The 22,642-nt window shown below is 50.1% G+C and overlaps 1 protein-coding gene across 1 annotated transcript in view; it reads right to left on the bottom strand.

The window, feature by feature from the left end:
- Positions 1-22,642, bottom strand: part of LOC140387644 (uncharacterized) — a 152,824-nt gene that overhangs the window by 58,357 nt on the left and 71,825 nt on the right. Inside the window, exon 6 of the mRNA XM_072470841.1 lies at positions 8,164-8,327. Coding sequence (XP_072326942.1) covers positions 8,164-8,327 — 164 coding nt within the window. The remainder of the gene's footprint in view (positions 1-8,163; positions 8,328-22,642) is intronic.

Below are 22,642 nucleotides of genomic sequence, written 5' to 3'. Positions count from 1 at the left end.
AGTACTGACCCTCTGACAGTGCAGCGCTCCCTCAGTACTGACCCTCTGACAGTGTGGCACTCCCTCAGTACTGACCCTCTGACAATGCAGCACTCCCTCAGTACTGACCCTCTGGCAGTGCGGCACTCCCTCAGTACTGACCCTCTGACAGTGCAGCACTCCCTCAATACTGACCCTCTGACAGTGCGGCACTCCCTCTGTACTGACTGATCCTCTGACAATGCAGCACTCCCTCAGTACTGACCCTCTGACAGTGCAACGCCCCCTCAGTACTGACCCTCTGACAGTGCGGCACTCCCTCAGTACTGACCCTCTGACAATGCAGCACTCCCTCAGTACTCACCCTCTGGCAGTGCGGCACTCCCTCAGTACTGACCCTCTGACAGTGCAGCACTCCCTCAGTACTGACCCTCTGACAGTGCAGCACTCCCTCAGTACTGACCCTCTGACAATGCAGCACTCCCTCAGTACTGACCCTCTGACAGTGCGGCACTCCCTCAGTACTGACCCTCTGACAATGCAGCACTCCCTCAGTACTGACCCTCTGACAGTGCGGCGCTCCCTCAGTACTGACCCTCTGACAGTGCAGCACTCCCTCAGTACTGACCCGCTGACAGTGCAGCACTCCGTCAGTACTCACCTTCTGACAGTGCAGCACTCCGTCAGTACCGACCCTCTGATAGTGCAGCACTCCCTCAGTACTGACCCTCTGACAGTGCAGCACTCCCTCAGTACTGACCCTCTGACAGTGCGGCACTCCCTCAATGCTGCCCTCTGACAGTGCGGCACTCCCTCAGTACTGACCCTCTGACAGTGCAGCACTCCCTCAGTACTGACCCTCTGACAGTGCGGCACTCCCTCAGTACTGACCCTCTGACAATGCAGCACTCCCTCAGTACTGACCCTCTGACAGTGCGGCGCTCCCTCAGTACTGACCCTCTGACAGTGCAGCACTCCCTCAGTACTGACCCGCTGACAGTGCAGCACTCCGTCAGTACTCACCTTCTGACAGTGCAGCACTCCGTCAGTACCGACCCTCTGATAGTGCAGCACTCCCTCAGTACTGACCCTCTGACAGTGCAGCACTCCCTCAGTACTGACCCTCTGACAGTGCGGCACTCCCTCAATGCTGACCCTCTGACAGTGCGGCACTCCCTCAGTACTGACCCTCTGACAGTGCAGCACTCCCTCAGTACTGACCCTCTGACAGTGCGGCACTCCCTCAGTACTGACCCTCTGACAGTGCAGCACTCCCTCAGTACTGACCCTCTGACAGTGCGGGACTCCCTCAGTACTGACCCTATGATAGTGCAGCCCTCCCTCAGCACTGGCCCTCTGACAGTGCAGCATTCCCTCAGTACTGACCCTCTGACAGTGCGGCACTCCCTCAGTACTGAACCTCTGACAGTGCAGCACTCCCTCAGTACAGACCCTCTGACAGTGCAGCACTCCCTCAGTACTGACCCTCTGATAGTGCAGCACTCCCTCAGTACTGACCCTCTGACAGTGCAGCACTCCATCAGCACTGGCCCTCTGACAGTGCAGCATTCCCTTTAGTACTGACCCTCTGACAGTGCGGCACTCCCTCAGTACTGACCCTCTGACAGTGCAGCACTCCCTCAGTACTGACCCTCTGACAATGCAGCACTCCCTCAGTACTGACCCTCTGACAATGCAGCACTCCCTCAGTACTGACCCTCTGACAGTGCAGCACTCCCTCAGTACTGGCCCTCTGGCAGTGCGGCACTCCCTCAGTACTGACCCTCTGACAGTGCAGCACTCCCTCAATACTGACCCTCTGACAGTGCGGCACTCCCTCTGTACTGACTGATCCTCTGATAATGCAGCACTCCCTCAGTACTGACCCTCTGACAGTGCAACGCCCCCTCAGTACTGACCCTCTGACAGTGCGGCACTCCCTCAGTACTGACCCTCTGACAATGCAGCACTCCCTCAGTACTCACCCTCTGGCAGTGCGGCACTCCCTCAGTGCTGACCCTCTGACAGTGCAGCACTCCCTCAGTACTGACCCTCTGACAGTGCGGCACTCCCTCAGTACTGACCCTCTGACAATGCAGCACTCCCTCAGTACTGACCCTCTGACAGTGCGGCGCTCCCTCAGTACTGACCCTCTGACAGTGCAGCACTCCCTCAGTACTGACCCTCTGACAGTGCAGCACTCCCTCAGTACTCACCTTCTGACAGTGCAGCACTCCGTCAGTACCGACCCTCTGATAGTGCAGCACTCCCTCAGTACTGACCCTCTGACAGTGCAGCACTGCCTCAGTACTGACCCTCTGACAGTGCGGCACTCCCTCAATGCTGACCCTCTGACAGTGCGGCACTCCCTCAGTACTGACCCTCTGACAGTGCAGCACTCCCTCAGTACTGACCCTCTGACAGTGCGGCACTCCCTCAGTACTGACCCTATGATAGTGCAGCACTCCCTCAGTACTGACCCTCTGACAGTGCAGCACTCCCTCAGCACTGACCCTCTGACAGTGCAGCACTCCCCCTCTGACAGTGCAGCACTCCCTCAGTACTGACGCTCTGACAATGCAGCACTCCCTCAGTACTGACCCTCTGACAGTGCGGCGCTCCCTCAGTACTGACCCTCTGACAGTGCAGCACTCCCTCAGTTCTGACCCTCTGACAGTGCAGCACTCCCTCAGTACTGACCCTCTGACAGTGCAGCACTCCCTCAGCACTGGCCCTCTGACAGTGCAGCATTCCCTCACTACTGACCCTCTTACAGTGCGGCACTCCCTCAGTACTGAACCTCTGACAGTGCAGCACTCCCTCAGTACTGACCCTCTGACAGTGCGGCACTCCCCCCAGTACTGACCCTCTGACAGTGCAGCACTCCCTCAGTACTGACCCTCTGACAGTGCGGCACTCCCTCAGTACTTACCCTCTGACAGTGCGGCACTCCCTCAGTACTGACGCTCCGACAGTGCAGCACTCCCCCAGTACTGACCCTCTGACAGTGCGGCACTCCCTCAGTACTGACCCTCTGACAGTGCGGCACTCCCCCCAGTACTGACCCTCTGACAGTGCAGCACTCCCTCAGTACTGACCCTCTGACAGTGCGGCACTCCCTCAGTACTGACCCTCTGACAGTGCGGCACTCCCTCAGTGCTGACCCTCTGACAGTGCAGCACTCCCTCAGTACTGACCCTCTGACATGTAGGGAATCTACGATCTCCTACGATCTAAAAGACATATTTAAATCTTGGAATGGTGAGGTTTGTGGGAGAGGGGTGAGTTACATTTCTCGGGCCATCAGCTTTGCTTGAAAAGTGTGAGATGATGCATTTTGGGAGGACGAACGTGGGAATCATATCGAACGTTCAGACACGAGGACGTCCAGAGGACCAGACAGACCTTGCTGTTCCTGTTCTTAGATCCCTGCAGATAGCAGGGCAGGTAGATAAGGAGGTTAAGAAGGTATAAATGGTATTTGCCTTTATTAACCGAGGAACAGGATATAAGAGCAGGGGGGTTATGAAGGAGCTGTATAAAAGCTGACGGTTTAGGATAGCACGGTAACAGCTGTTTAGCACAGGGCTAAATCGCTGTCTTTGAAAGCAGACCAAGGCAGGCCAGCAGCACGGTTCAATTCCCGTAACAGCCTCCCCGAACAGGCGCCGGAATGTGGCGACTAGGGGCTTTTCACAGTAACTTCATTTGAAGCCTACTTGTGACAATTAGCGATTTTCATTTCATTTCATTTCATTTTTCATGACTCTATAATTAGAGTGTTCAGTATGCTTCCCGACTCTGCAGATACTGAGGCAGTGCGTGCCCAGACAGCACGATTGTTCCAGCCAGGGATTGGCCGTTCTGCCCATTGTATCTGCACCAGCTCTCCCAATGAGCAACTCACCTTGGGCCATTCCCTCAACTCCTCTCGCTTACCCTGCACATTTTTCCTTTTCAGATAATGATCCACGTCCATTTTGAAAGCCTCGATTGTCGCTGTCTCCACCACACTCACAGACAGTACATTCCAGATCCTAACCACTCGCTGTGAATCTGTCTCCACCACACTCACAGACAGTACATTCCAGATCCTAACCACTCGCTGTGTGAATCTGCCTCCACCACACTCACAGACAGTACATTCCAGATCCTAACCACTCGCTGTGTGAATCTGCCTCCACCACACTCACAGACAGTACATTCCAGATCCTAACCACTCGCTGTGTGAATCTGCCTCCACCACACTCACAGACAGTACATTCCAGATCCTAACCACTCGCTGTGTGAATCTGCCTCCACCACACTCACGGACAGTACATTCCAGATCCTAACCACTCGCTGTGTGAATCTGCCTCCACCAGACTCACAGACAGTACATTCCAGATCCTAACCACTCGCTGTGTGAATCTGTCTCCACCACACTCACAGACAAAACATTCCAGATCCTAACCACTCGCTGTGTGAATCTGTCTCCACCACACTCACAGACAGTACATTCCGGATCCTAACCACTCGCTGTGTGAATCTGCCTCCACCACACTCACAGACAGTACATTCCGTATCCTAACCACTCGCTGTGTGAATCTGTCTCCACCACACACAGACAGAACATTCCAGATCCTAACCACTCGCTGTGTGAATCTGCCTCCACCACACTCACAGACAGTACATTCCAGATCCTAACCACTCGCTGTGTGAATCTGTCTCCACCACACTCTCAGACAGTACATTCCAGATCCTAACCACTCGCTGTGTGAATCTGTCTCCACCACACTCACAGACAGTACATTCCAGATCCTAACCACTCGCTGTGTGAATCTGCCTCCACCACACTCACAGACAGTACATTCCAGATCCTAACCACTCGCTGTGTGAATCTGCCTCCACCACACACACAGACAGTACATTGCGGATCCTAACCACTCGCTGTGTGAATCTGTCTCCACCACACTCACAGACAGTACATTCCAGATCCTAACCACTCGCTGTGTGAATCTGCCTCCACCACACTCACAGACAGTACATTCCAGATCCTAACCACTCGCTGTGTGAATCTGTCTCCACCACACTCACAGACAGTACAGTCCAGGTCCTAACCACTCGCTGTGTGAATCTGTCTCCACCACACTCACAGACAGTACATTCCAGATCCTAACCACTCGCTGTGTGAAAATGTTTCTCCTCAAGTGTCCACTACTTATTTTCGCAATTATGTTGTAAGGATCCTCGTATACAAATCTGATTTCCCTTTGTGTACTCCCTTTATTTTTTTGTTATCTTGACTGTTATATCTTTTATATCTGGACTGCATATTAATTTTATTTTAAATATAAATTTAGAGCGTCCAAATATTTTTTTTCCAATTAAGGGGCAATTTAACGTGGCCAATCCACCCAGCCTGCGCATCTTTGGGTTGTGGGTGTGAGACCCACGCAGACACGGGGAGAATGTGCAAACTCCACACGGACAGTGACCCAGAGCCGGGATCGAACCTGGGACCTCGGCGCCGTGAGACTGCAGTGCTAACCACTGTGCCACAATGCCACCCCGCATATTAATTTTTTAACAAAATGTGCCCCCCTCCCCCACCCCCAGGCGGGGTGCTATTTGGTCTGACCTCAGGACACCCCTCCGGCAGATGTGCTATTTGGTCTGGCCCAGTGATTACATATTTTATTGGACTTGGCTGGCAGCCAATTGGCTACTTTGGTTTCCATGGACTTGACTGGCTCTCGATGATGATTGGTGCTGGCGTTCTGTAATGTTCTGCCAAACTCAGACCAGGCTCCATTTTGTAGAGTGAAGATCCTGAAACAAAGGCCTTTCTCTCGCTATCCACAGCCAGTTAAACTTGCAGGAAGAACGGGACCAGCCCCAGCTGCAGGCAAACTGGATTGTTTGAAAACCGCTTTAAAAATCTGACAATTGGAGCACTCTGACCATACCTCTTGCGAGTTCTGACTGAACGCACATACCAGAAGACCCAATCCAAGTCATGGTTTTCAACTCTCCATGTCCTGAGGAGATACAAAGACTTCAACATCAGCAATGAGAATTCATCCCTCGCATATTTTAATCCTCCATCATTTTACCCCTTTCCTTTCTTATGTGTGCAACTATCTTGTGTGTGTTTGGGTACATAGATACATCGAGGATAGGAGCAGGAGGAGGCCATTCGGCCCTTCGAGCCTGCTCCGCCATTCATCACCATCATGGCTGATCATCCAACTCAATAGTCTAATCCTGCTTTCTCCCCATAGCCTTTGATCCCACTCTCCCCAAGTGCTATATCCAGCCGCCTCTTGAATATATTCAACGTTTCAGCTGCTTCCTGTGGTAATGAATTCCACAGGCTCACCACTCTTTGTGTGAAGAAATGTCTCCTTATCTCTGTCCAAAATGGTTTACCCTGAATCCTCAGACTGTGACCCTTAATTCTGGACACACCCATCATTGATAACATCTTCCCTGCATCTACCCTGTCTAGTCCTGTTAGAATTTTATAAGTCTCCCTGAGATCCCCCCTCATTCTTCTGAACTCCAGCGAGAACAATCCCAACTTAGTCAATCTCTCCTCATATGTCAGTCCCGCCATCCCTGGAATCAGTCTGGTAAACCTTCGCTGCACTCCCTCGAGAGCAAGAACATCCTTCCTCAGAGAAGGAGACCAAAACTGCCCACAATACTCCAGGTGTGGCCTCACCAAGGCCCTGTATAATTGCAGCAACACAACCCTGCTTCTATACTCGAAACCTCTCACAATGAAGGCCAACATACCATTAGCCTTCTTTACCGCCTGCTGCACCTGCATGCTTACCTTCAGCGACTGGTGCACAAGGACACCCAGGTCCCGCTGCACATGCCCCTCTCCCAATGTACAACCATTCAGTTTGTAATCGGCCTTCCTGTTTTTGCTTCCAAAGTGAATAACCTCACACTTATCCAAATTACACTGCATCTGCCATTGATTTGCCCACTCTCCCAACCTGTCCAGGTCATGCTGTAGAATCTCTGCATCCTCGTCACAATTCACCCTCCCACCCAACTTGGTATCATCTGCAAACTTTGAGATGTTACATTTTGTTCCCTCATCCAAATCATTAATTTGAGAGGGCCGGTTTAGCACAGTGGACTAAACAGCTGGCTTGTAATGCAGAACAAGGCCAGCAGCGCCGGTTCAATTCCTGTACCAGCCTCCCCGAACAGGCGCCGGAATGTGGCAACTAGGGGCTTTTCACAGTAACTTCATTGAAGCCTACTTAGCAATTATTAAGCAATTATTATTATTATAATACATATTGTGAATAACTGGGGTCCCAGCACCGATCCCTGTGATACCCCACTAGTTACTGCCTGCCAATTTAAAAAGGACCCATTAATTCCTACTCTTAGTTTCTTCGCTGCCAACCAGTTTTCTATCCACCTCAATACACATCCCCCAATCCCAGTCACTTTAATTTTGCAGGGTAGAGGGTAGGACGGTCAAAGGGGAAAGTAGTAGATTAGTAGGTCATTAAATATTGCATGTTTTAACTCATTTCTTGTTATAAATAAACAATTATTGTGTTTCAGTTACAAATCTTGTGTCTGTAAGCTATTGGAGCAGTCTGGGGCCAAATACCTCGAAAACTTTAACAGAATTATTGGCTAATTCACTTTTGTTGCGACTCTGGGTCAAAGGGGGCTGGAATTGACCGAGCGCTAGCCCAGGGTGTCTTAACAATGTTACACCTGTGTCTTCTTGTCCTCAATCCTTCTACCAATGGAAATAATTTCTCTCTATCCATTGTGTCCAGACCCTTAATGATTTGGAATCTCAATCAAATCACCTCTCAATCGTCTCTTCTCCAAAGGAAACAGTCTAACCGATAGAGTTGACTGATGAAAGATGGGAGGAGGTGCAGCATTAACACTAGCATGAACTGGATGGGCTGAATGGCATGTTTTTGTGTGGTATATCCGATGCAACCCTATACTGAATAACCCTGAATTCAGTGAAGAGGGTCGATGTCAAATGCTGTTTCCTGTGGTCAGTGAAAGGATCTCTGAGGGTTCAGAGAAAGAAACATCCTGCATATGTGTGACACAGGAGGAGCTCAGCATTGGAGGAGTGTGCTGCGGACCCTATACACTTTGTGGTGACACTGCCATGGGCACTCGACTCATTTCCCATGCACTCACCTCGCTCGCCACTACGGATTCCACCCTAATGTTCCTCAATATCACTTCAATGAGGGGTGGGGGGCTCACAGACAAGTCACCAACCTCCGGCATCAACAGTTCAGTGCTAACACTTTGCAGCACATTTGGGCTTCCGTCACTTGGCTCGATCGTTGGCCTTTCACCTGTGAGACAAGACTGAGTGTTAAAGAACTGCAGTAATGAAAAATGCAAAGGTAAATTATGAACGAAAACTAGCACAAAATATAAACAAGTCAACAAAAAGCTTCTGTAAGTATATAAAAGGGGAGAGAGTAGCTAAAGTGAATGATGGTCCCTTGGCGGCTGAGACCGGGGAATTAATAGTGTGGAGAACAGAAGCGGCAGAGACGCTAAATCAATATTTTGCCTCAGTTTTCATGGTGGACACAAATACCATCCCACAATGGAGCCATTGGTTACAATATTCTAAAATTCCCCGTATGTCGCAAAGATCTCAGTGGATTGGAAAAATGCTAATGTAACGATCTTATTCAAAAAGATAAGCAAGGCAGAAAGTAGTAAACTATAGACCAGTTAGTCATTGAGAAATTGTGAGAATCCTTTGTTCAGGAAGTAATAACAGGACATTTGGAAAGTCAAATCGCGATCCATCAGAGTCAGCATGGTCTTATGGAGGGTCAACCGTGTTTGAATAATTTCCTACAGTTCTTTGAAGATGTAACAAACCTTTGAAGATGTAACTGAGGCAGCACGGTAGCCTTGTGGATAGCACAATTGCTTCACAGCTCCAGGGTCCCAGGTTCGATTCCCGGCTTGGGTCATTGTCTGTGCGGAGTCTGCACATCCTCCCCGTGTGTGCGTGGGTTTCCTCCGGGTGCTCCGGTTTCCTCCCACAGTCCAAAGATGTGCAGGTTAGGTGGATTGGCCATGATAAATTGCCCTTAGTGTCCAAAATTGCCCTTAGTGTTGGGTGGGGTTACTGAGTTGTGGGGATAGGGTGGCGGTGTTGGCCTTGGGTGGGGTGCTCTTTCCAAGAGACGGTGCAGACTCAATGGGCCGAATGGCCTCCTTCTGCACTGTAAATTCTATAATAAGTGGATAATGGGCATCCTGTAGATGTACTATATCTGGACTTCCAGAAGGCATCTGATAAGGTGTCTCACAAAAGGCGAATGCACAAGATAAGATCACATGGGATTGGGTTAATTTATTAGCTTGGATAGAAGACTGGCTACCTGAAAGAGGGCAGAGAGAGTGGGGAAAAATGCGTCTTTTTCTGGTTGGCAAGATGTAACTAGTGGGGTGCCACAGGATTCGGTCCTCAGGCCCCAACTATTTACAACGTGTATTAATGACTTAGATTAACGACTCAGGATAGAAGGTACTGGAGCCAAATTTTCAGATGACATTAAAATAGGTGGGATAGTAACAAATTACAATCCCACCCAGTTTGTGTCATCAACCCTGTCTGAGCACACCAACTTGATTGAGTTTCTTGAAGGGGTGACAAAGAAAATTGATGAGGGAAGGGCTGTGGCTGTAGTTTATATGGACTTTAGTGAGGTGTTTGACAAGGTCCCACATGGCGTGTCGGGGGGAAACTGAAGTGACATCACAGAAAAGCTGTGGCCAGAGTTTCTGGTTGGGATTCTAACCTAAATTTTTTTAAAAATTTGAGTATTTGGGAACTAATTAAACATAATAACTTAATTATAATTTAGAGGATATCTAAACCAGAGATCGGAGAGTATTATAGTTAGCTATCGCATTTCTATTAGAAATCTAGTGCTAGGAAACAGATAGTTGACAGTAACTTTGCAATTTTAAAAAAAGTATTAAAAAAAAAAGACAAATTTTAATTTTAATTAATTGACGCAATGTCAGTTAGAGGGGTGCTGTGCTCTGACTGTGAGATGTGGCAGGTCCGGGAGGCTTCCAGCGTCCCGGATGGCTTCATCTGCAGAAAGTGCACCCAACTGCAGCTCCTCACAGACCGCATGGTTCGGTTGGAGCAGCAATTGGATGCACTTAGGAGCATGCAGGTGGTGGAAAGCGTCATAGATCGCAGTTATGTAAATGTGGTCACACCCAAGGTGCAGGCAGAGAAATGGGTGACCACCAGAAAGGGCAGGCAGTCAGTGCAGGAATCCCCTGTGGTTGTCCCCCTCTCGAACAGATATACCCCTTTGGATACTGTCGGGGGGGATAGCCTATCAGGGGAAAACAGCAGCAGCCAGAGCAGTGGCACCACGGCTGGCTCTGATGTTCAGAAGGGAGGGTCAAAGCGCAGAAGAGTAATAGTAATAGGGGACTCTATAGTCAGGGGCACAGATAGGCGCTTCTGTGGACGTGAAAGAGACTCCAGGACGGTATGTTGCCTCCCTGGTGCCAGGGTCCAGGATGTCTCCGAACGGGTAGAGGGAATCCTGAAGGGGGAGGGCAAACAGGCAGAGGTCGTTGTACATATTGGTACTAACGACATAGGCAGGAAGGGGCATGAAGTCCTGCAGCAGGAGTTCAGGGAGCTAGGCAGAAAGTTAAAAGACAGGACCTTGAGGGTTGTAATCTTGGGATTACTCCCTGTGCCATGTGCCAGTGAGGCTAGAAATAGGAAGATAGAGCAGACAAACACGTGGCTAAACAGCTGATGTAGGAGGGAGGGTTTCCGTTATCTGGACCACTGGGAGCTCTTCCGGGGCAGGTGTGACCTGTATAAGATGGACGGGTTGCATCTAAACCGGAGAGGCATAAATATCCTGGCCGCGAGGTTTGCTAGTGTCACACGGGAGGGTTTAAACTAGTATGGCAGGGGGGTGGGCACGGGAGTAATAGGTCAGAAGGTGAGAGCATTGAGGGAGAACTAGGGAATAGGGACAGTATGGCTCTGAGGCAGAGCAGACGGGGAGAAGTTGCTGAACACAGCGGGTCTGGTGGCCTGAAGTGCATATGTTTTAATGCAAGGAGCATTACGGGTAAGGCAGATGAACTTAGAGCTTGGATTACTACTTGGAACTATGATGTTGTTGCCATTACAGAGACCTGGTTGAGGGAAGGGCAGGATTGGCAGCTAAACGTTCCAGGATTTAGATGTTTCAGGCGGGAAAGAGGGGGATGTAAAAGGGGAGGCGGAGTTGCGCTACTTGTTCGGGAGAATATCACAGCTATACTGCGAGAGGACACCTCAGAGGGCAGTGAGGCTATATGGGTAGAGATCAGGAATAAGAAGGGTGCAGTCACAATGTTGGGGGTATACTACAGGCCTCCCAACAGCCAGCGGGAGATAGAGGAGCAGATAGGTAGACAGATTTTGGAAAAGAGTAAAAACAACAGGGTTGTGGTGATGGGAGACTTCAACTTCCCCAATATTGACTGGGACTCACTTAGTGCCAGGGGCTTAGACGGGGCGGAGTTTGTAAGGAGCATCCAGGAGGGCTTCTTAAAACAATATGTAAACAGTCCAACTAGGGAAGGGGCGGTACTGGACCTGGTATTGGGGAATGAGCCCGGCCAGGTGGTAGATGTTTCAGTAGGGGAGCATTTCGGTAACAGTGACCACAATTCAGTAAGTTTTAAAGTACTGGTGGACAAGGATAAGAGTGGTCCGAGGATGAATGTGCTAAATTGGGGGAAGGCTAATTATAACAATATTAGGCGGGAACTGAAGAACATAGATTGGGGGCGGATGTTTGACATGTGGGAGGCTTTCAAGTGTCAGTTGAAAGGAATACAGGACAGGCATGTTCCTGTGAGGAAGAAAGATAAATACGGCAATTTTCGGGAACCTTGGATGACGAGTGATATTGTAGGCCTCGTCAAAAAGAAAAAGGAGGCATTTGTCAGGGCTAAAAGGCTGGGAACAGACGAAGCCTGTGTGAATATAAGGAAAGTAGGAAGGAACTTAAGCAAGGAGTCAGGAGGGCTAGAAGGGGTCACGAAAAGTCATTGGCAAATAGGGTTAAGGAAAATCCCAAGGCTTTTTACACGTACATGAAAAGCAAGAGGGTAGCCAGGGAAAGGGTTGGCCCACTGAAGGATAGGCAAGGGAATCTATGTGTGGAGCCAGAGGAAATGGGCGAGGTACTAAATGAATACTTTGCATCAGTATTCACCAAAGAGAAGGAATTGGTAGATGTTGAGTCTGGAGAAGGGGGTGTAGATAGCCTGGGTCACATTGTGATCCAAAAAGACGAGGTGTTGGGTGTCTTAAAAAATATTAAGGTAGATAAGTCCCCAGGGCCTGATGGGATCTACCCCAGAATACTGAAGGAGGCTGGAGAGGAAATTGCTGAGGCCTTGACAGAAATATTTGGATCCTCGCTGTCTTCAGGGGATGTCCCAGAGGACTGGAGAATAGCCAATGTTGTTTCTCTGTTTAAGAAGGGTAGCAAGGATAATCCCGGGAACTACAGGCCGGTGAGCCTTACTTCAGTGGTAGGGAAATTACTGGAGAGAATTCTTCGAGACAGGATCTACTCCCATTTGGAAGCAAATGGACGTATTAGTGAGAGGCAGCACGGTTTTGTGAAGGGGAGGTCGGATCTCACTAATTTGATAGAGTTTTTCGAGGAGGTCACTAAGCTGATTGATGCAGGTAGGGGCAGTAGATGTTGTCTATATGGACTTCAGTAAGGCCTTTGACAAGGTCCCTCATGGTAGACTAGTACAAAAGGTGAAGTCACACGGGATCAGGGGTGAACTGGCAAGGTGGATACAGAACTGGCTAGGCCATAGAAGGCAGAGGGTAGCAATGGAGGGATGCTTTTCTAATTGGAGGGCTGTGACCAGTGGTGTTCCACAGGGATCAGTGCTGGGACCTTTGCTGTTTGTAGTATATATAAATGATTTGGAGGAAAATGTAACTGGTCTGATTAGTAAGTTTGCAGACGACACAAAGGTTGGTGGAATTGCGGATAGCGATGAGGACTGTCTGAGGATACAGCAGGATTTAGATTGTCTGGAGACTTGGGCGGAGAGGTGGCAGATGGAGTTTAATCCGGACAAATGTGAGGTAATGCATTTTGGAAGGGCTAATGCAGGTAGGGAATATACAGTGAATGGTAGAACCCTCAAGAGTATTGAAAGTCAAAGAGATCTAGGAGTACAGGTCCACAGGTCATTGAAAGGGGCAACACAGGTGGAGAAGGTAGTCAAGAAGGCATACGGCATGCTTGCCTTCATTGGCCGGGGCATTGAGTATAAGAATTGGCAAGTCATGTTGCAGCTGTATAGAACCTTAGTTAGGCCACACTTGGAGTATAGTGTTCAATTCTGGTCGCCACACTACCAGAAGGATGTGGAGGCTTTAGAGAGGGTGCAGAAGAGATTTACCAGAATGTTGCCTGGTATGGAGGGCATAAGCTATGAGGAGCGATTGAATAAACTCGGTTTGTTCTCACTGGAACGAAGGAGGTTGAGGGGCGACCTGATAGAGGTATACAAAATTATGAGGGGCATAGACAGAGTGGATAGTCAGAGGCTTTTCCCCAGGGTAGAGGGGTCAATTACTAGGGGGCATAGGTTTAAGGTGAGAGGGGCAAGGTTTAGAGTAGATGTACGAGGCAAGTTTTTTACGCAGAGGGTAGTGGGTGCCTGGAACTCACTACCGGAGGAGTTAGTGGAAGCAGGGACGATAGGGACATTTAAGGGGCATCTTGACAAATATATGAATAGGATGGGAATAGAAGGATACGGACCCAGGAAGTGTAGAAGATTGTAGTTTAGTCGGGCAGTATGGTCGGCACGGGCTTGGAGGGCCGAAGGGCCTGTTCCTGTGCTGTACATTTCTTTGTTCTTCTTTGTTCTTTATGGCAGACTGGTACAAAAACAAAAATCACATGGGATTTGGGGTGGGCTGGCTGGATGGATACAGAAATGGCTTGGTTATAGAAGACAGAGAGTAGCAGTGGAAGGATGTTTTTCAGAATGGAGATCTGTAGCTAATGGTGTTCTTCAGGGATCAGTGCTGGGACCTCTGTTATTTATAGTGTATATAAATGATCTGGAGCAAAATGTGGGTGATCTGATTATTAAGTTTGCGGATGACACAAAGATTGGCGGAGTTGCTGATAATGCTGAGGATTGTCAGAGGATACAACAGGATGGATAGATTGGAGACTTGGGCACAGAAATGGCAGATGGTGTTTAATCCGGACAAATGCGAGGTGATGAATTTTGGAGGATCAAATCTAGGTATGAATTATACCGTAAATGGCAGAACCCTCAGGAACATTAATATACAGAGGGATCTGGGCGTGCAGGTCCACAATTCCAGAAAAGTGGCAACACAGTGACCAAGGTGATTAAGAAGGCATATGGCATGCTTGCCTTCATCAGTCGGGGCACTGAGTACAGGAGTTGGGAAATCATGTTGCAGCTATATAAAACCTTGGTTAGGCCGCATTTGGAGTATTGCGTGCAGTTCTGGTCACCACATTATCAGAAGGACGTGGAAGCTTTGGAGAGAGTGCAAAGAAGGTTCGCCAGGATGTTGCCTGGTCTTGAGTATGTTGGCTATGGGGAGAGGTTGAATAAACTAGGATTGTTTTCACTGGAAAGACGGAGGCTGAGGGGAGACCAGATAGAGGTCTACAAAATTCTGAGAGGCATAGAGAGGGTGGATAGTCAGAGGCTTTTTCCAAGGCTGGAAGTGTCAATTACAAGGGGGCACAGGTTCAGGGTGAGAGGGGGAAAGTTTAAGGGAGATGTGTGGGGTAGGTTTTTCACACAGAGAGTGGTGGGTGCCTGGAACGCACTGCCAGAGGATGTGGTGGAAGAAGGCATATTAGCAACATTTAAGAGGCATCTGGGTGGGTCCATGAATAGGGAGGAAATAGCGGGATACGGACCGAGTAAGGGCTGGAAGTTTTTCTTTTAGTCAGGGCATCATGGTCGGCACGGGCTTGGAGGGCCGAAGGGCCTGTTCCTGTGCTGTACTTTTCTTTGTTCTTTCTTTCTTTATCCATGAGGCCGGTGTCCTGTTCCTTCGATCCTGTTGCCACTAAATTAACCTCCCCCACCATGTTAGCCAACATTTTAAATGGTTCTCTCTCTTCGAGTGTTGTCCCCACTCATTTAAATCTGACATCATCACCACTCTCCTAAAAATAAACACTTCATTCCACTGTGTGTGCAAACTACCATCCCATCTCCAACCTCTCCTTCCTCTCCAAACTCCCTGAACATGTTGTTGCCTCTCAAATCTGTCCCCATCTTTCCCAGACTTCCATGTTTGAAATCCTCCAATCCGGCCACAGGACCGAAACAGCTCTGACCAAAGTCACAAATCCCGGGTGTCTGTAACCAAAGGGAAGCCTTGCCTTCTCGACCTGCCTGCGACCTTTGACACGGTGACCACACCATCTCTTCCACACCCTGGGTTCCATTCCCATAGTCAGACAATCAGCTGCAATGACGTCTCTTCCTGCTCCTGCACTGTGCCCCCTGGTGTCCCGCGACGATCCATCCTCTCCCTCCTCTCGGTTTTTCTACTGTTGGAAAATTATCCGACTGATAATCCGACATCCAGTACTGGATGAGCAGAAATTTTCTCCAATTAAATATTGGGAAGGCTGAAGCTAAAATAGGCGGGATGGTAAGTTGCAATGAGGAAATGAGAAATTTACAAATGGATAAAGATAGAACATAGAACATAGAACGATACAGCGCAGTACAGGCCCTTCGGCCCACAATGTTGCACCGAAACAAAAGCCATCTAACCTACACTATGCCATTATCATCCATATGTTTATCCAATAAACTTTTAAATGCCCTCAATGTTGGCGAGTTCACTACTGTTGCAGGTAGGGCATTCCACGGCCTCACCACCCTTTGCGTAAAGAACCTACCTCTGACCTCTGTCCTATATCTATTACCCCTCAGTTTAAAGCTATGTCCCCTCGTGCCAGCCATTTCCATCCGCGGGAGAAGGCTCTCACTGTCCACCCTACCTAACCCCCTGATCATTTTGTATGCCTCTATTAAGTCTCCTCTTAACCTTCTCTCTAACGAAAACAACCTCAAGTCCATCAGCCTTTCCTCATAAGATTTTCCCTCCATACCAGGCAACATCCTGGTAAATCTCCTCTGCACCCGTTCCAAAGCTTCCACGTCCTTCCTATAATGTGGTGACCAGAACTGTACGCAATACTCCAAATGCGGCCGTACCAGAGTTTTGTACAGCTGCAACATGACCTCATGACTCCGGAACTCAATCCCTCTACCAATAAAGGCCAACACTCCATAGGCCTTCTTCACAACCCTATCAACCTGGGTGGCAACTTTCAGGGATCTATGTACATGGACACCTAGATCCCTCTGCTCATCCACACTTCCAAGAACTTTACCATTAGCCAAATATTCCGCATTCCTGTTATTCCTTCCAAAGTGAATCACCTCACACTTCTCTACATTAAACTCCATTTGCCACCTCTCAGCCCAGCTCTGCAGCTTATCTATGTCCATCTGTAACCTGCTACATCCTTCCACACTGTCGACAACACCACCGACTTTAGTGTCGTCTGCAAATTTACTCACCCACCCTTCTGCGCCTTCCTCTAGGTCATTGATAAAAATGACAAACAGCAACGGCCCCAGAACAGATCCTTGTGATACGCCACTTGTAACTGAACTCCATTCTGAACATTTCCCATCAACCACCACCCTCTGTCTTCTTTCAGCTAGCCAATTTCTGATCCACATCTCTAAATCACCCTCAATCCCCAGCCTCCGTATTTTCTGCAATAGCCTACCGTGGGGAACCTTATCAAACGCTTTACTGAAATCCATATACACCACATCAACTGCTCTACCCTCATCTACCTGTTCAGTCACCTTCTCAAAGAACTCGATAAGGTTTGTGAGGCATGACCTACCCTTCACAAAGCCATGCTGACTATCCCTGATCATATTATTCCTATCTAGATGATTATAAATCTTGTCTCTTATAATCCCCTCCAAGACTTTACCCACTACAGACGTGAGACTCGCCGGTCTATAGTTGCCGGGGTTGTCTCTGCTCCCCTTTTTGAACAAAGGGACCACATTTGCTATCCTCCAGTCCTCTGGCACTATTCCTGTAGCCAACGATGACATAAAAATCAAAGCCAACGGCCCAGCAATCTCTTCCCTGGCCTCCCAGAGAATCCTAGGATAAATCCCATCAGGCCCCGGGGACTTATCTATTTTCAGCCTATCCAGAATTGCCAACACCTCTTCCCTACGTACCTCAATGCCATCTATTCTAATATCCTGGGTCTCAGCATTCTCCTCCACATTATCTTTTTCCTGAGTGAATACTGACGAAAAATATTCATTTAGTATCTCGCCTATCTCTTCAGACTCCACACACAACTTCCCATCCCTGTCCTTGACTGGTCCTACTCTTACCCTAGTCATTCGCTTATTCCTGACATACCTATAGAAAGCTTTTGGGTTTTCCTTGATCCTACCTGCCAAATACTTCTCATGTCCCCTCCTTGCCCGTCTTAGCTCTCTCTTTAGGTCCTTCCTCGCTACCTTGTAACTATCCATCGCCCCAACTGAAATTTCACACCTCATCTTCACATAGGCCTCCTTCTTCCTCTTAACAAGAGATTCCACTTCTTTGGTAAACCACGATTCCCTCACTCTACGCCTTCCTCCCTGCCTGACCGGTACATACTTATCAAGAACACGCAGTAGCTGTTCCTTGAACAAGCTCCACTTATCCAGCGTGCCCAACACTTGCAGCCTACTTCTCCAACCTATCCCCCCCAAGTCACGTCTAATGGCATCATAATTGCCCTTCCCCCAGCTATAACTCTTGCCCTGCGGTGTATACTTATCCCTTTCCATCATTAACGTAAACGTCACCGAATTGTGGTCACTGTCCCCAAAGTGCTCTCCTACCTCCAAATCCAACACCTGGCCTGGTTCATTACCCAAAACCAAATCCAACGTGGCCTCGCCTCTTGTTGGCCTGTCAACATATTGTGTCAGGAAACCCTCCTGCACACATTGTACAAAAAACGACCCATCTATTGTACTCGAACTATATCTTTTCCAGTCAATATTTGGAAAGTTAAAGTCTCCCATAATAACTACCCTGTTACTTTCGCTCTTATCCAGGATCATCCTCGCCATCCTTTCCTCTACATCCCTAGAACTATTTGGAGGCCTATAGAAAACTCCCAACAGGGTGACCTCTCCTTTCCTGTTTCTAACCTCAGCCCATACTACCTCGGAAGAAGAGTCCCCATCTAGCATCCTCTCCGCCACCGTAATACTGCTCTTGACTAGCAGCGCCACACCTCCCCCTCTTTTGCCTCATTCTCTGAGCTTACTAAAACACCTAAACCCTGGAACCTGCAACATCCATTCCTGTCCCTGCTCTATCCATGTCTCCGAAATGGCCACAACAGCGAAGTCCCAGGTACCAACCCATGCTGCCAGTTCCCCTACCTTGTTTCGTATACTCCTGGCATTGAAATAGACACACTTCAAACCACCTACCTGAACACTGGCCCCCTCCTGCGCCGTCAAGGCACAGGTTGGGTGAGTGGGCCAAAATGTGGCAGATGCAGTTTAATGTGGATAAGTGTGAGGTTATCCATTTTGGTCAGAAAAATGGAAAGGCAACTTACTATTTAATTGGAGAGAAAGGTCAGAGTGCTTCGGGGCAGAGAGATCTGGGTGTCTTTGTGCATGAAATTTGGAAAATGAGTCGGCAGGTAATAAGGAAGGCAAATGGAATTTTAGCCTTTACAGCTGAAGAACAGAGTATAAAAGTGAGCAAGTGTTGCTGCAACTGTACAAGGCAATGGTAAGACGGAGTACGGCCTGCAGTTTTGTTCCCCTTACCCGAGGAGCGATGTAATGGCATTGGAGGGGGTGAAGAGGAGGTTCACTAGATTGATCCCCGAGGTGATGGCCGGGATTCTCCGCTATCCGGCGGGGCGGGCCATACCGCGCCGAGGTGTTGTGTGAACCATTCCGGCATCGGGCCGCCTGGAAGGTGTGGAATCCTCCGCACCTCCAGGGCCGGCGCTGGCGGGGTTGGCGCCGAAGGGCCTCCACCGACCGGCGCGAGTTGGCGCATGCGCGGGAGCATCAGCGTGTTCTGGCGTGACCCCAGCGCATGCACAGGGGGGTTCTTCGCCACGCCGGGCATGGCGGACCGGTACAGCGGACGGAAAGCGTGCCTCAACGGCACAGGCCCGCCCACAGATCGCAGGCCAGGCCACCGTGCCCCCCCCCCGGGGCCAGATCCCCCCGCGCCCCCCCCCCCCCCGGGGCCAGATCCCCCCGCCCCCCCCCCTCCCGGGGCCAGATCCCGCCGCGCCCCCCCCCCCCCCCCCCGGGGCCAGATCCCCCCGCCCCCCCCCCCTCCCGGGGCCAGATCCCCCCGCGCCCCCCCCCCCCCCCCCCCGGGGCCAGATCCCCCCGCCCCCCCCCCCCCCCGGGGCCAGATCCCCCCGCGCCCCCCCCCCCCCCCCGGGGCCAGATCCCCCCGCGCCCCCCCCCCCGGGGCCAGATCCCCCCGCGCCCCCCCCCCCCCCGGGGCCAGATCCCCCCGCGCCCCCCCCCCCCCGAGGACTCCGCAGGTCACCCGCAGAGCCAGGTCCCGCCGGTAAGGACCTTGATTGATTTACGCCGGCGGCACCCGGCGAAAAAGCGGCACCGGAGCGTCCGGCACACGCCGTCGGGGCAGCGGGGCGGGACTCACGCCGCCCACCCACCCCCCCCCCCCCCCCCCCCCGGCGATTCTCCGGCACGGCGGGGGGTCTGAGAATCCCACCCAAGGATTTTGTCTTATGAGGAGAAATCGTGCAGTTTAGGGCGATACTCTCTCGAGTTTCGAAGATTTAATTGAGGTATACGAGATGGTAAAAGGCATTGAGGAAGTAGACATGGAGCAGACGCTCCCTCTTGTGGGGCGGTCAGCAACAAGACGTCAGAGTCTTCGGATAAGAGGTAGCAAACTTAAAACAGACAAGAGGAGAAATTACTTCTCTCAAAGGGTTGTGAATCTGTGGAATTCACTCCCCCAGAGTGCGGTGGATGCTGGGACAGTGAGTAAATGAGGAGCTGGACAGATTTATAATTAGTAATGGGTTGAAGGGTTATGGAGAATGGGCAGGCCACGATCAGACCGAATGACAGAGCGGGATCGAGGGGCTGAATTGCCGACTCCCGCTCCTACTTCTTATGAACTTATGTAATAGATGCTATCCGACACAAAACCTTCCCAATCCTCATCATCTCTTATTAATAATGTACTGCACCCTGGTGTGGTACAGCACGGGGTTAGATACAGAGTAAAGCTCCCTCTACACTGTCCCCATCAAACACTCCCAGGACAGGTACAGCACGGGGTTAGATACAGAGTAAAGCTCCCTCTACACTGTCCCCATCAAACACTCCCAGGACAGGTACAGCACGGGGTTAGATACAGAGTAAAGCTCCCTCTACACTGTCCCCATCAAACACTCCCAGGACAGGTACAGCACAGGGTTAGATACTGAGCAAAGCTCCCTCTACACTGTCCCCATCAAACACTCCCAGGACAGGTACAGCACGGGGTGAGATACAGAGTAAAGCTCCCTCCACACAGTCCCCATCAAACACTCCCAGGACAGGTACAGCACGGGGTTAGATACAGAGTAAAGCTCCCTCTACACTGTCCCCATCAAACACGCCCAGGACAGGTACAGCATGGGGTTAGATACAGAGTAAAGCTCCCTCGACACTGTCCCCATCAAACACTCCCAGGACAGGTACAGCACGGGGTTAGATATAGAGGAAAGCTCCCTCTACACTGTCCCCATCAAACACCCCCAGGGCAGGTACAGCAACGGGGTTAGATACAGAGTAAAGCTCCCTCTACACTGTCCACTTGAAACTCTCCCAGGACAGGTACAGCATGGGGTTAGATACAGAGTAAAGCTCCCTCTACACTGTCCCCATCAAACACTTCCAGGACAGGTACAGCACGGGGTTAGATACAGAGTAAAGCTTCCTCTACACTGTCCCCATCAAATTCTCTCAGGACAGGTACAGCACGGGATAAGATACAGAGTAAAGCTCCCTCTACACTGTCCCCATCAAACACTCCCAGGACAGGTACAGCACGGGGTTAGATACAGAGTAAAGCTCCCCCTACACTGTCCCCATCAAACACTCCCAGGACAGGTACAGCACGGGGTTAGATATAGAGGAAAGCTCCCTCTACACTGTCCCCATCAAACACCCCCAGGGCAGGTACAGCAACGGGGTTAGATACAGAGTAAAGCTCCCTCTACACTGTCCACTTGAAACTCTCCCAGGACAGGTACAGCATGGGGTTAGATACAGAGTAAAGCTCCCTCTACACTGTCCCCATCAAACACTTCCAGGACAGGTACAGCACAGGGTTAGATACAGAGTAAAGCTTCCTCTACACTGTCCCCATCAAATTCTCTCAGGACAGGTACAGCACGGGATAAGATACAGAGTAAAGCTCCCTCTACACTGTCCCCATCAAACACTCCCAGGACAGGTACAGCACGGGGTTAGATACAGAGTAAAGCTCCCCCTACACTGTCCCCATCAAACACTCCCAGGACAGGTACAGCACGGAGTTAGATACAGAGTAAAGCTTCCTCTACACTGTCCCCATCAAACACTCCCAGGACAGGTACAGCACGGGGTTAGATACAGAGTAAAGCTTCCTCTACACTGTCCCCAACAAACACTCCCAGGACAGGTACAGCACGGGGTTAGATACAGAGTAAAGCTCCCCCTACACTGTCCCCATCAAACACTCCCAGGACAGGTACAGCACGGAGTTAGATACAGAGTAAAGCTTCCTCTACACTGTCCCCATCAAACACTCCCAGGACAGGCACAGCACGGGGTTAGATACAGAGTAAAGCTCCCTCGACACTGTCCCCATCAAACACTCCCAGGACAGGCACAGCACGGGGTTAGATACAGAGTAAAGCTTCCTCTACACTGTCCCCATCAAACACTCCCAGGACAGGTACAGCACGGAGTTAGATACAGAGTAAAGCTTCCTCTACACTGTCCCCATCAAACACTCCCAGGACAGGTACAGCACGGGGTTAGATACAGAGTAAAGCTCCCTCGACACTGTCCCCATCAAACACTCCCAGGACAGGTACAACACAGGGTTAGATACAGAGTAAAGTGCAAATGAAAATTTCAGAACTGAGGTGAATCTGTTTTTGGTCTGGAAGAATACAAGGATTCTGGGATGCAGTGGGTTAATGGAGATAAGATATTGCCTATTGAAGATGTGATTGGTTAAAGGACAAGTTTAATGGGCTGAATGTCCCCCTCCCGTTTCTAAGATCCCAATAAGAAATCTGAGAATCTCGTGATGTTTCAGAGACTCAAACCTTGCAGCCTTGCACTCGTAAAACAGCCCTGAAACAGCAATTAACAAATGTCCCAGGCAGCGCCCTGCAAATCCCAATTAACAAATGTCCCAGGAAGCGCCCTGCAAATCCCAATTAACAAC

This window comes from Scyliorhinus torazame, chromosome 13 (genome assembly GCF_047496885.1).
Source record: "Scyliorhinus torazame isolate Kashiwa2021f chromosome 13, sScyTor2.1, whole genome shotgun sequence".
NCBI classification, from domain to species: domain Eukaryota; kingdom Metazoa; phylum Chordata; class Chondrichthyes; order Carcharhiniformes; family Scyliorhinidae; genus Scyliorhinus; species Scyliorhinus torazame.
Note: the sequence above shows the minus strand (reverse complement) of the source record. Positions and strands in the feature narration are given on the sequence as shown.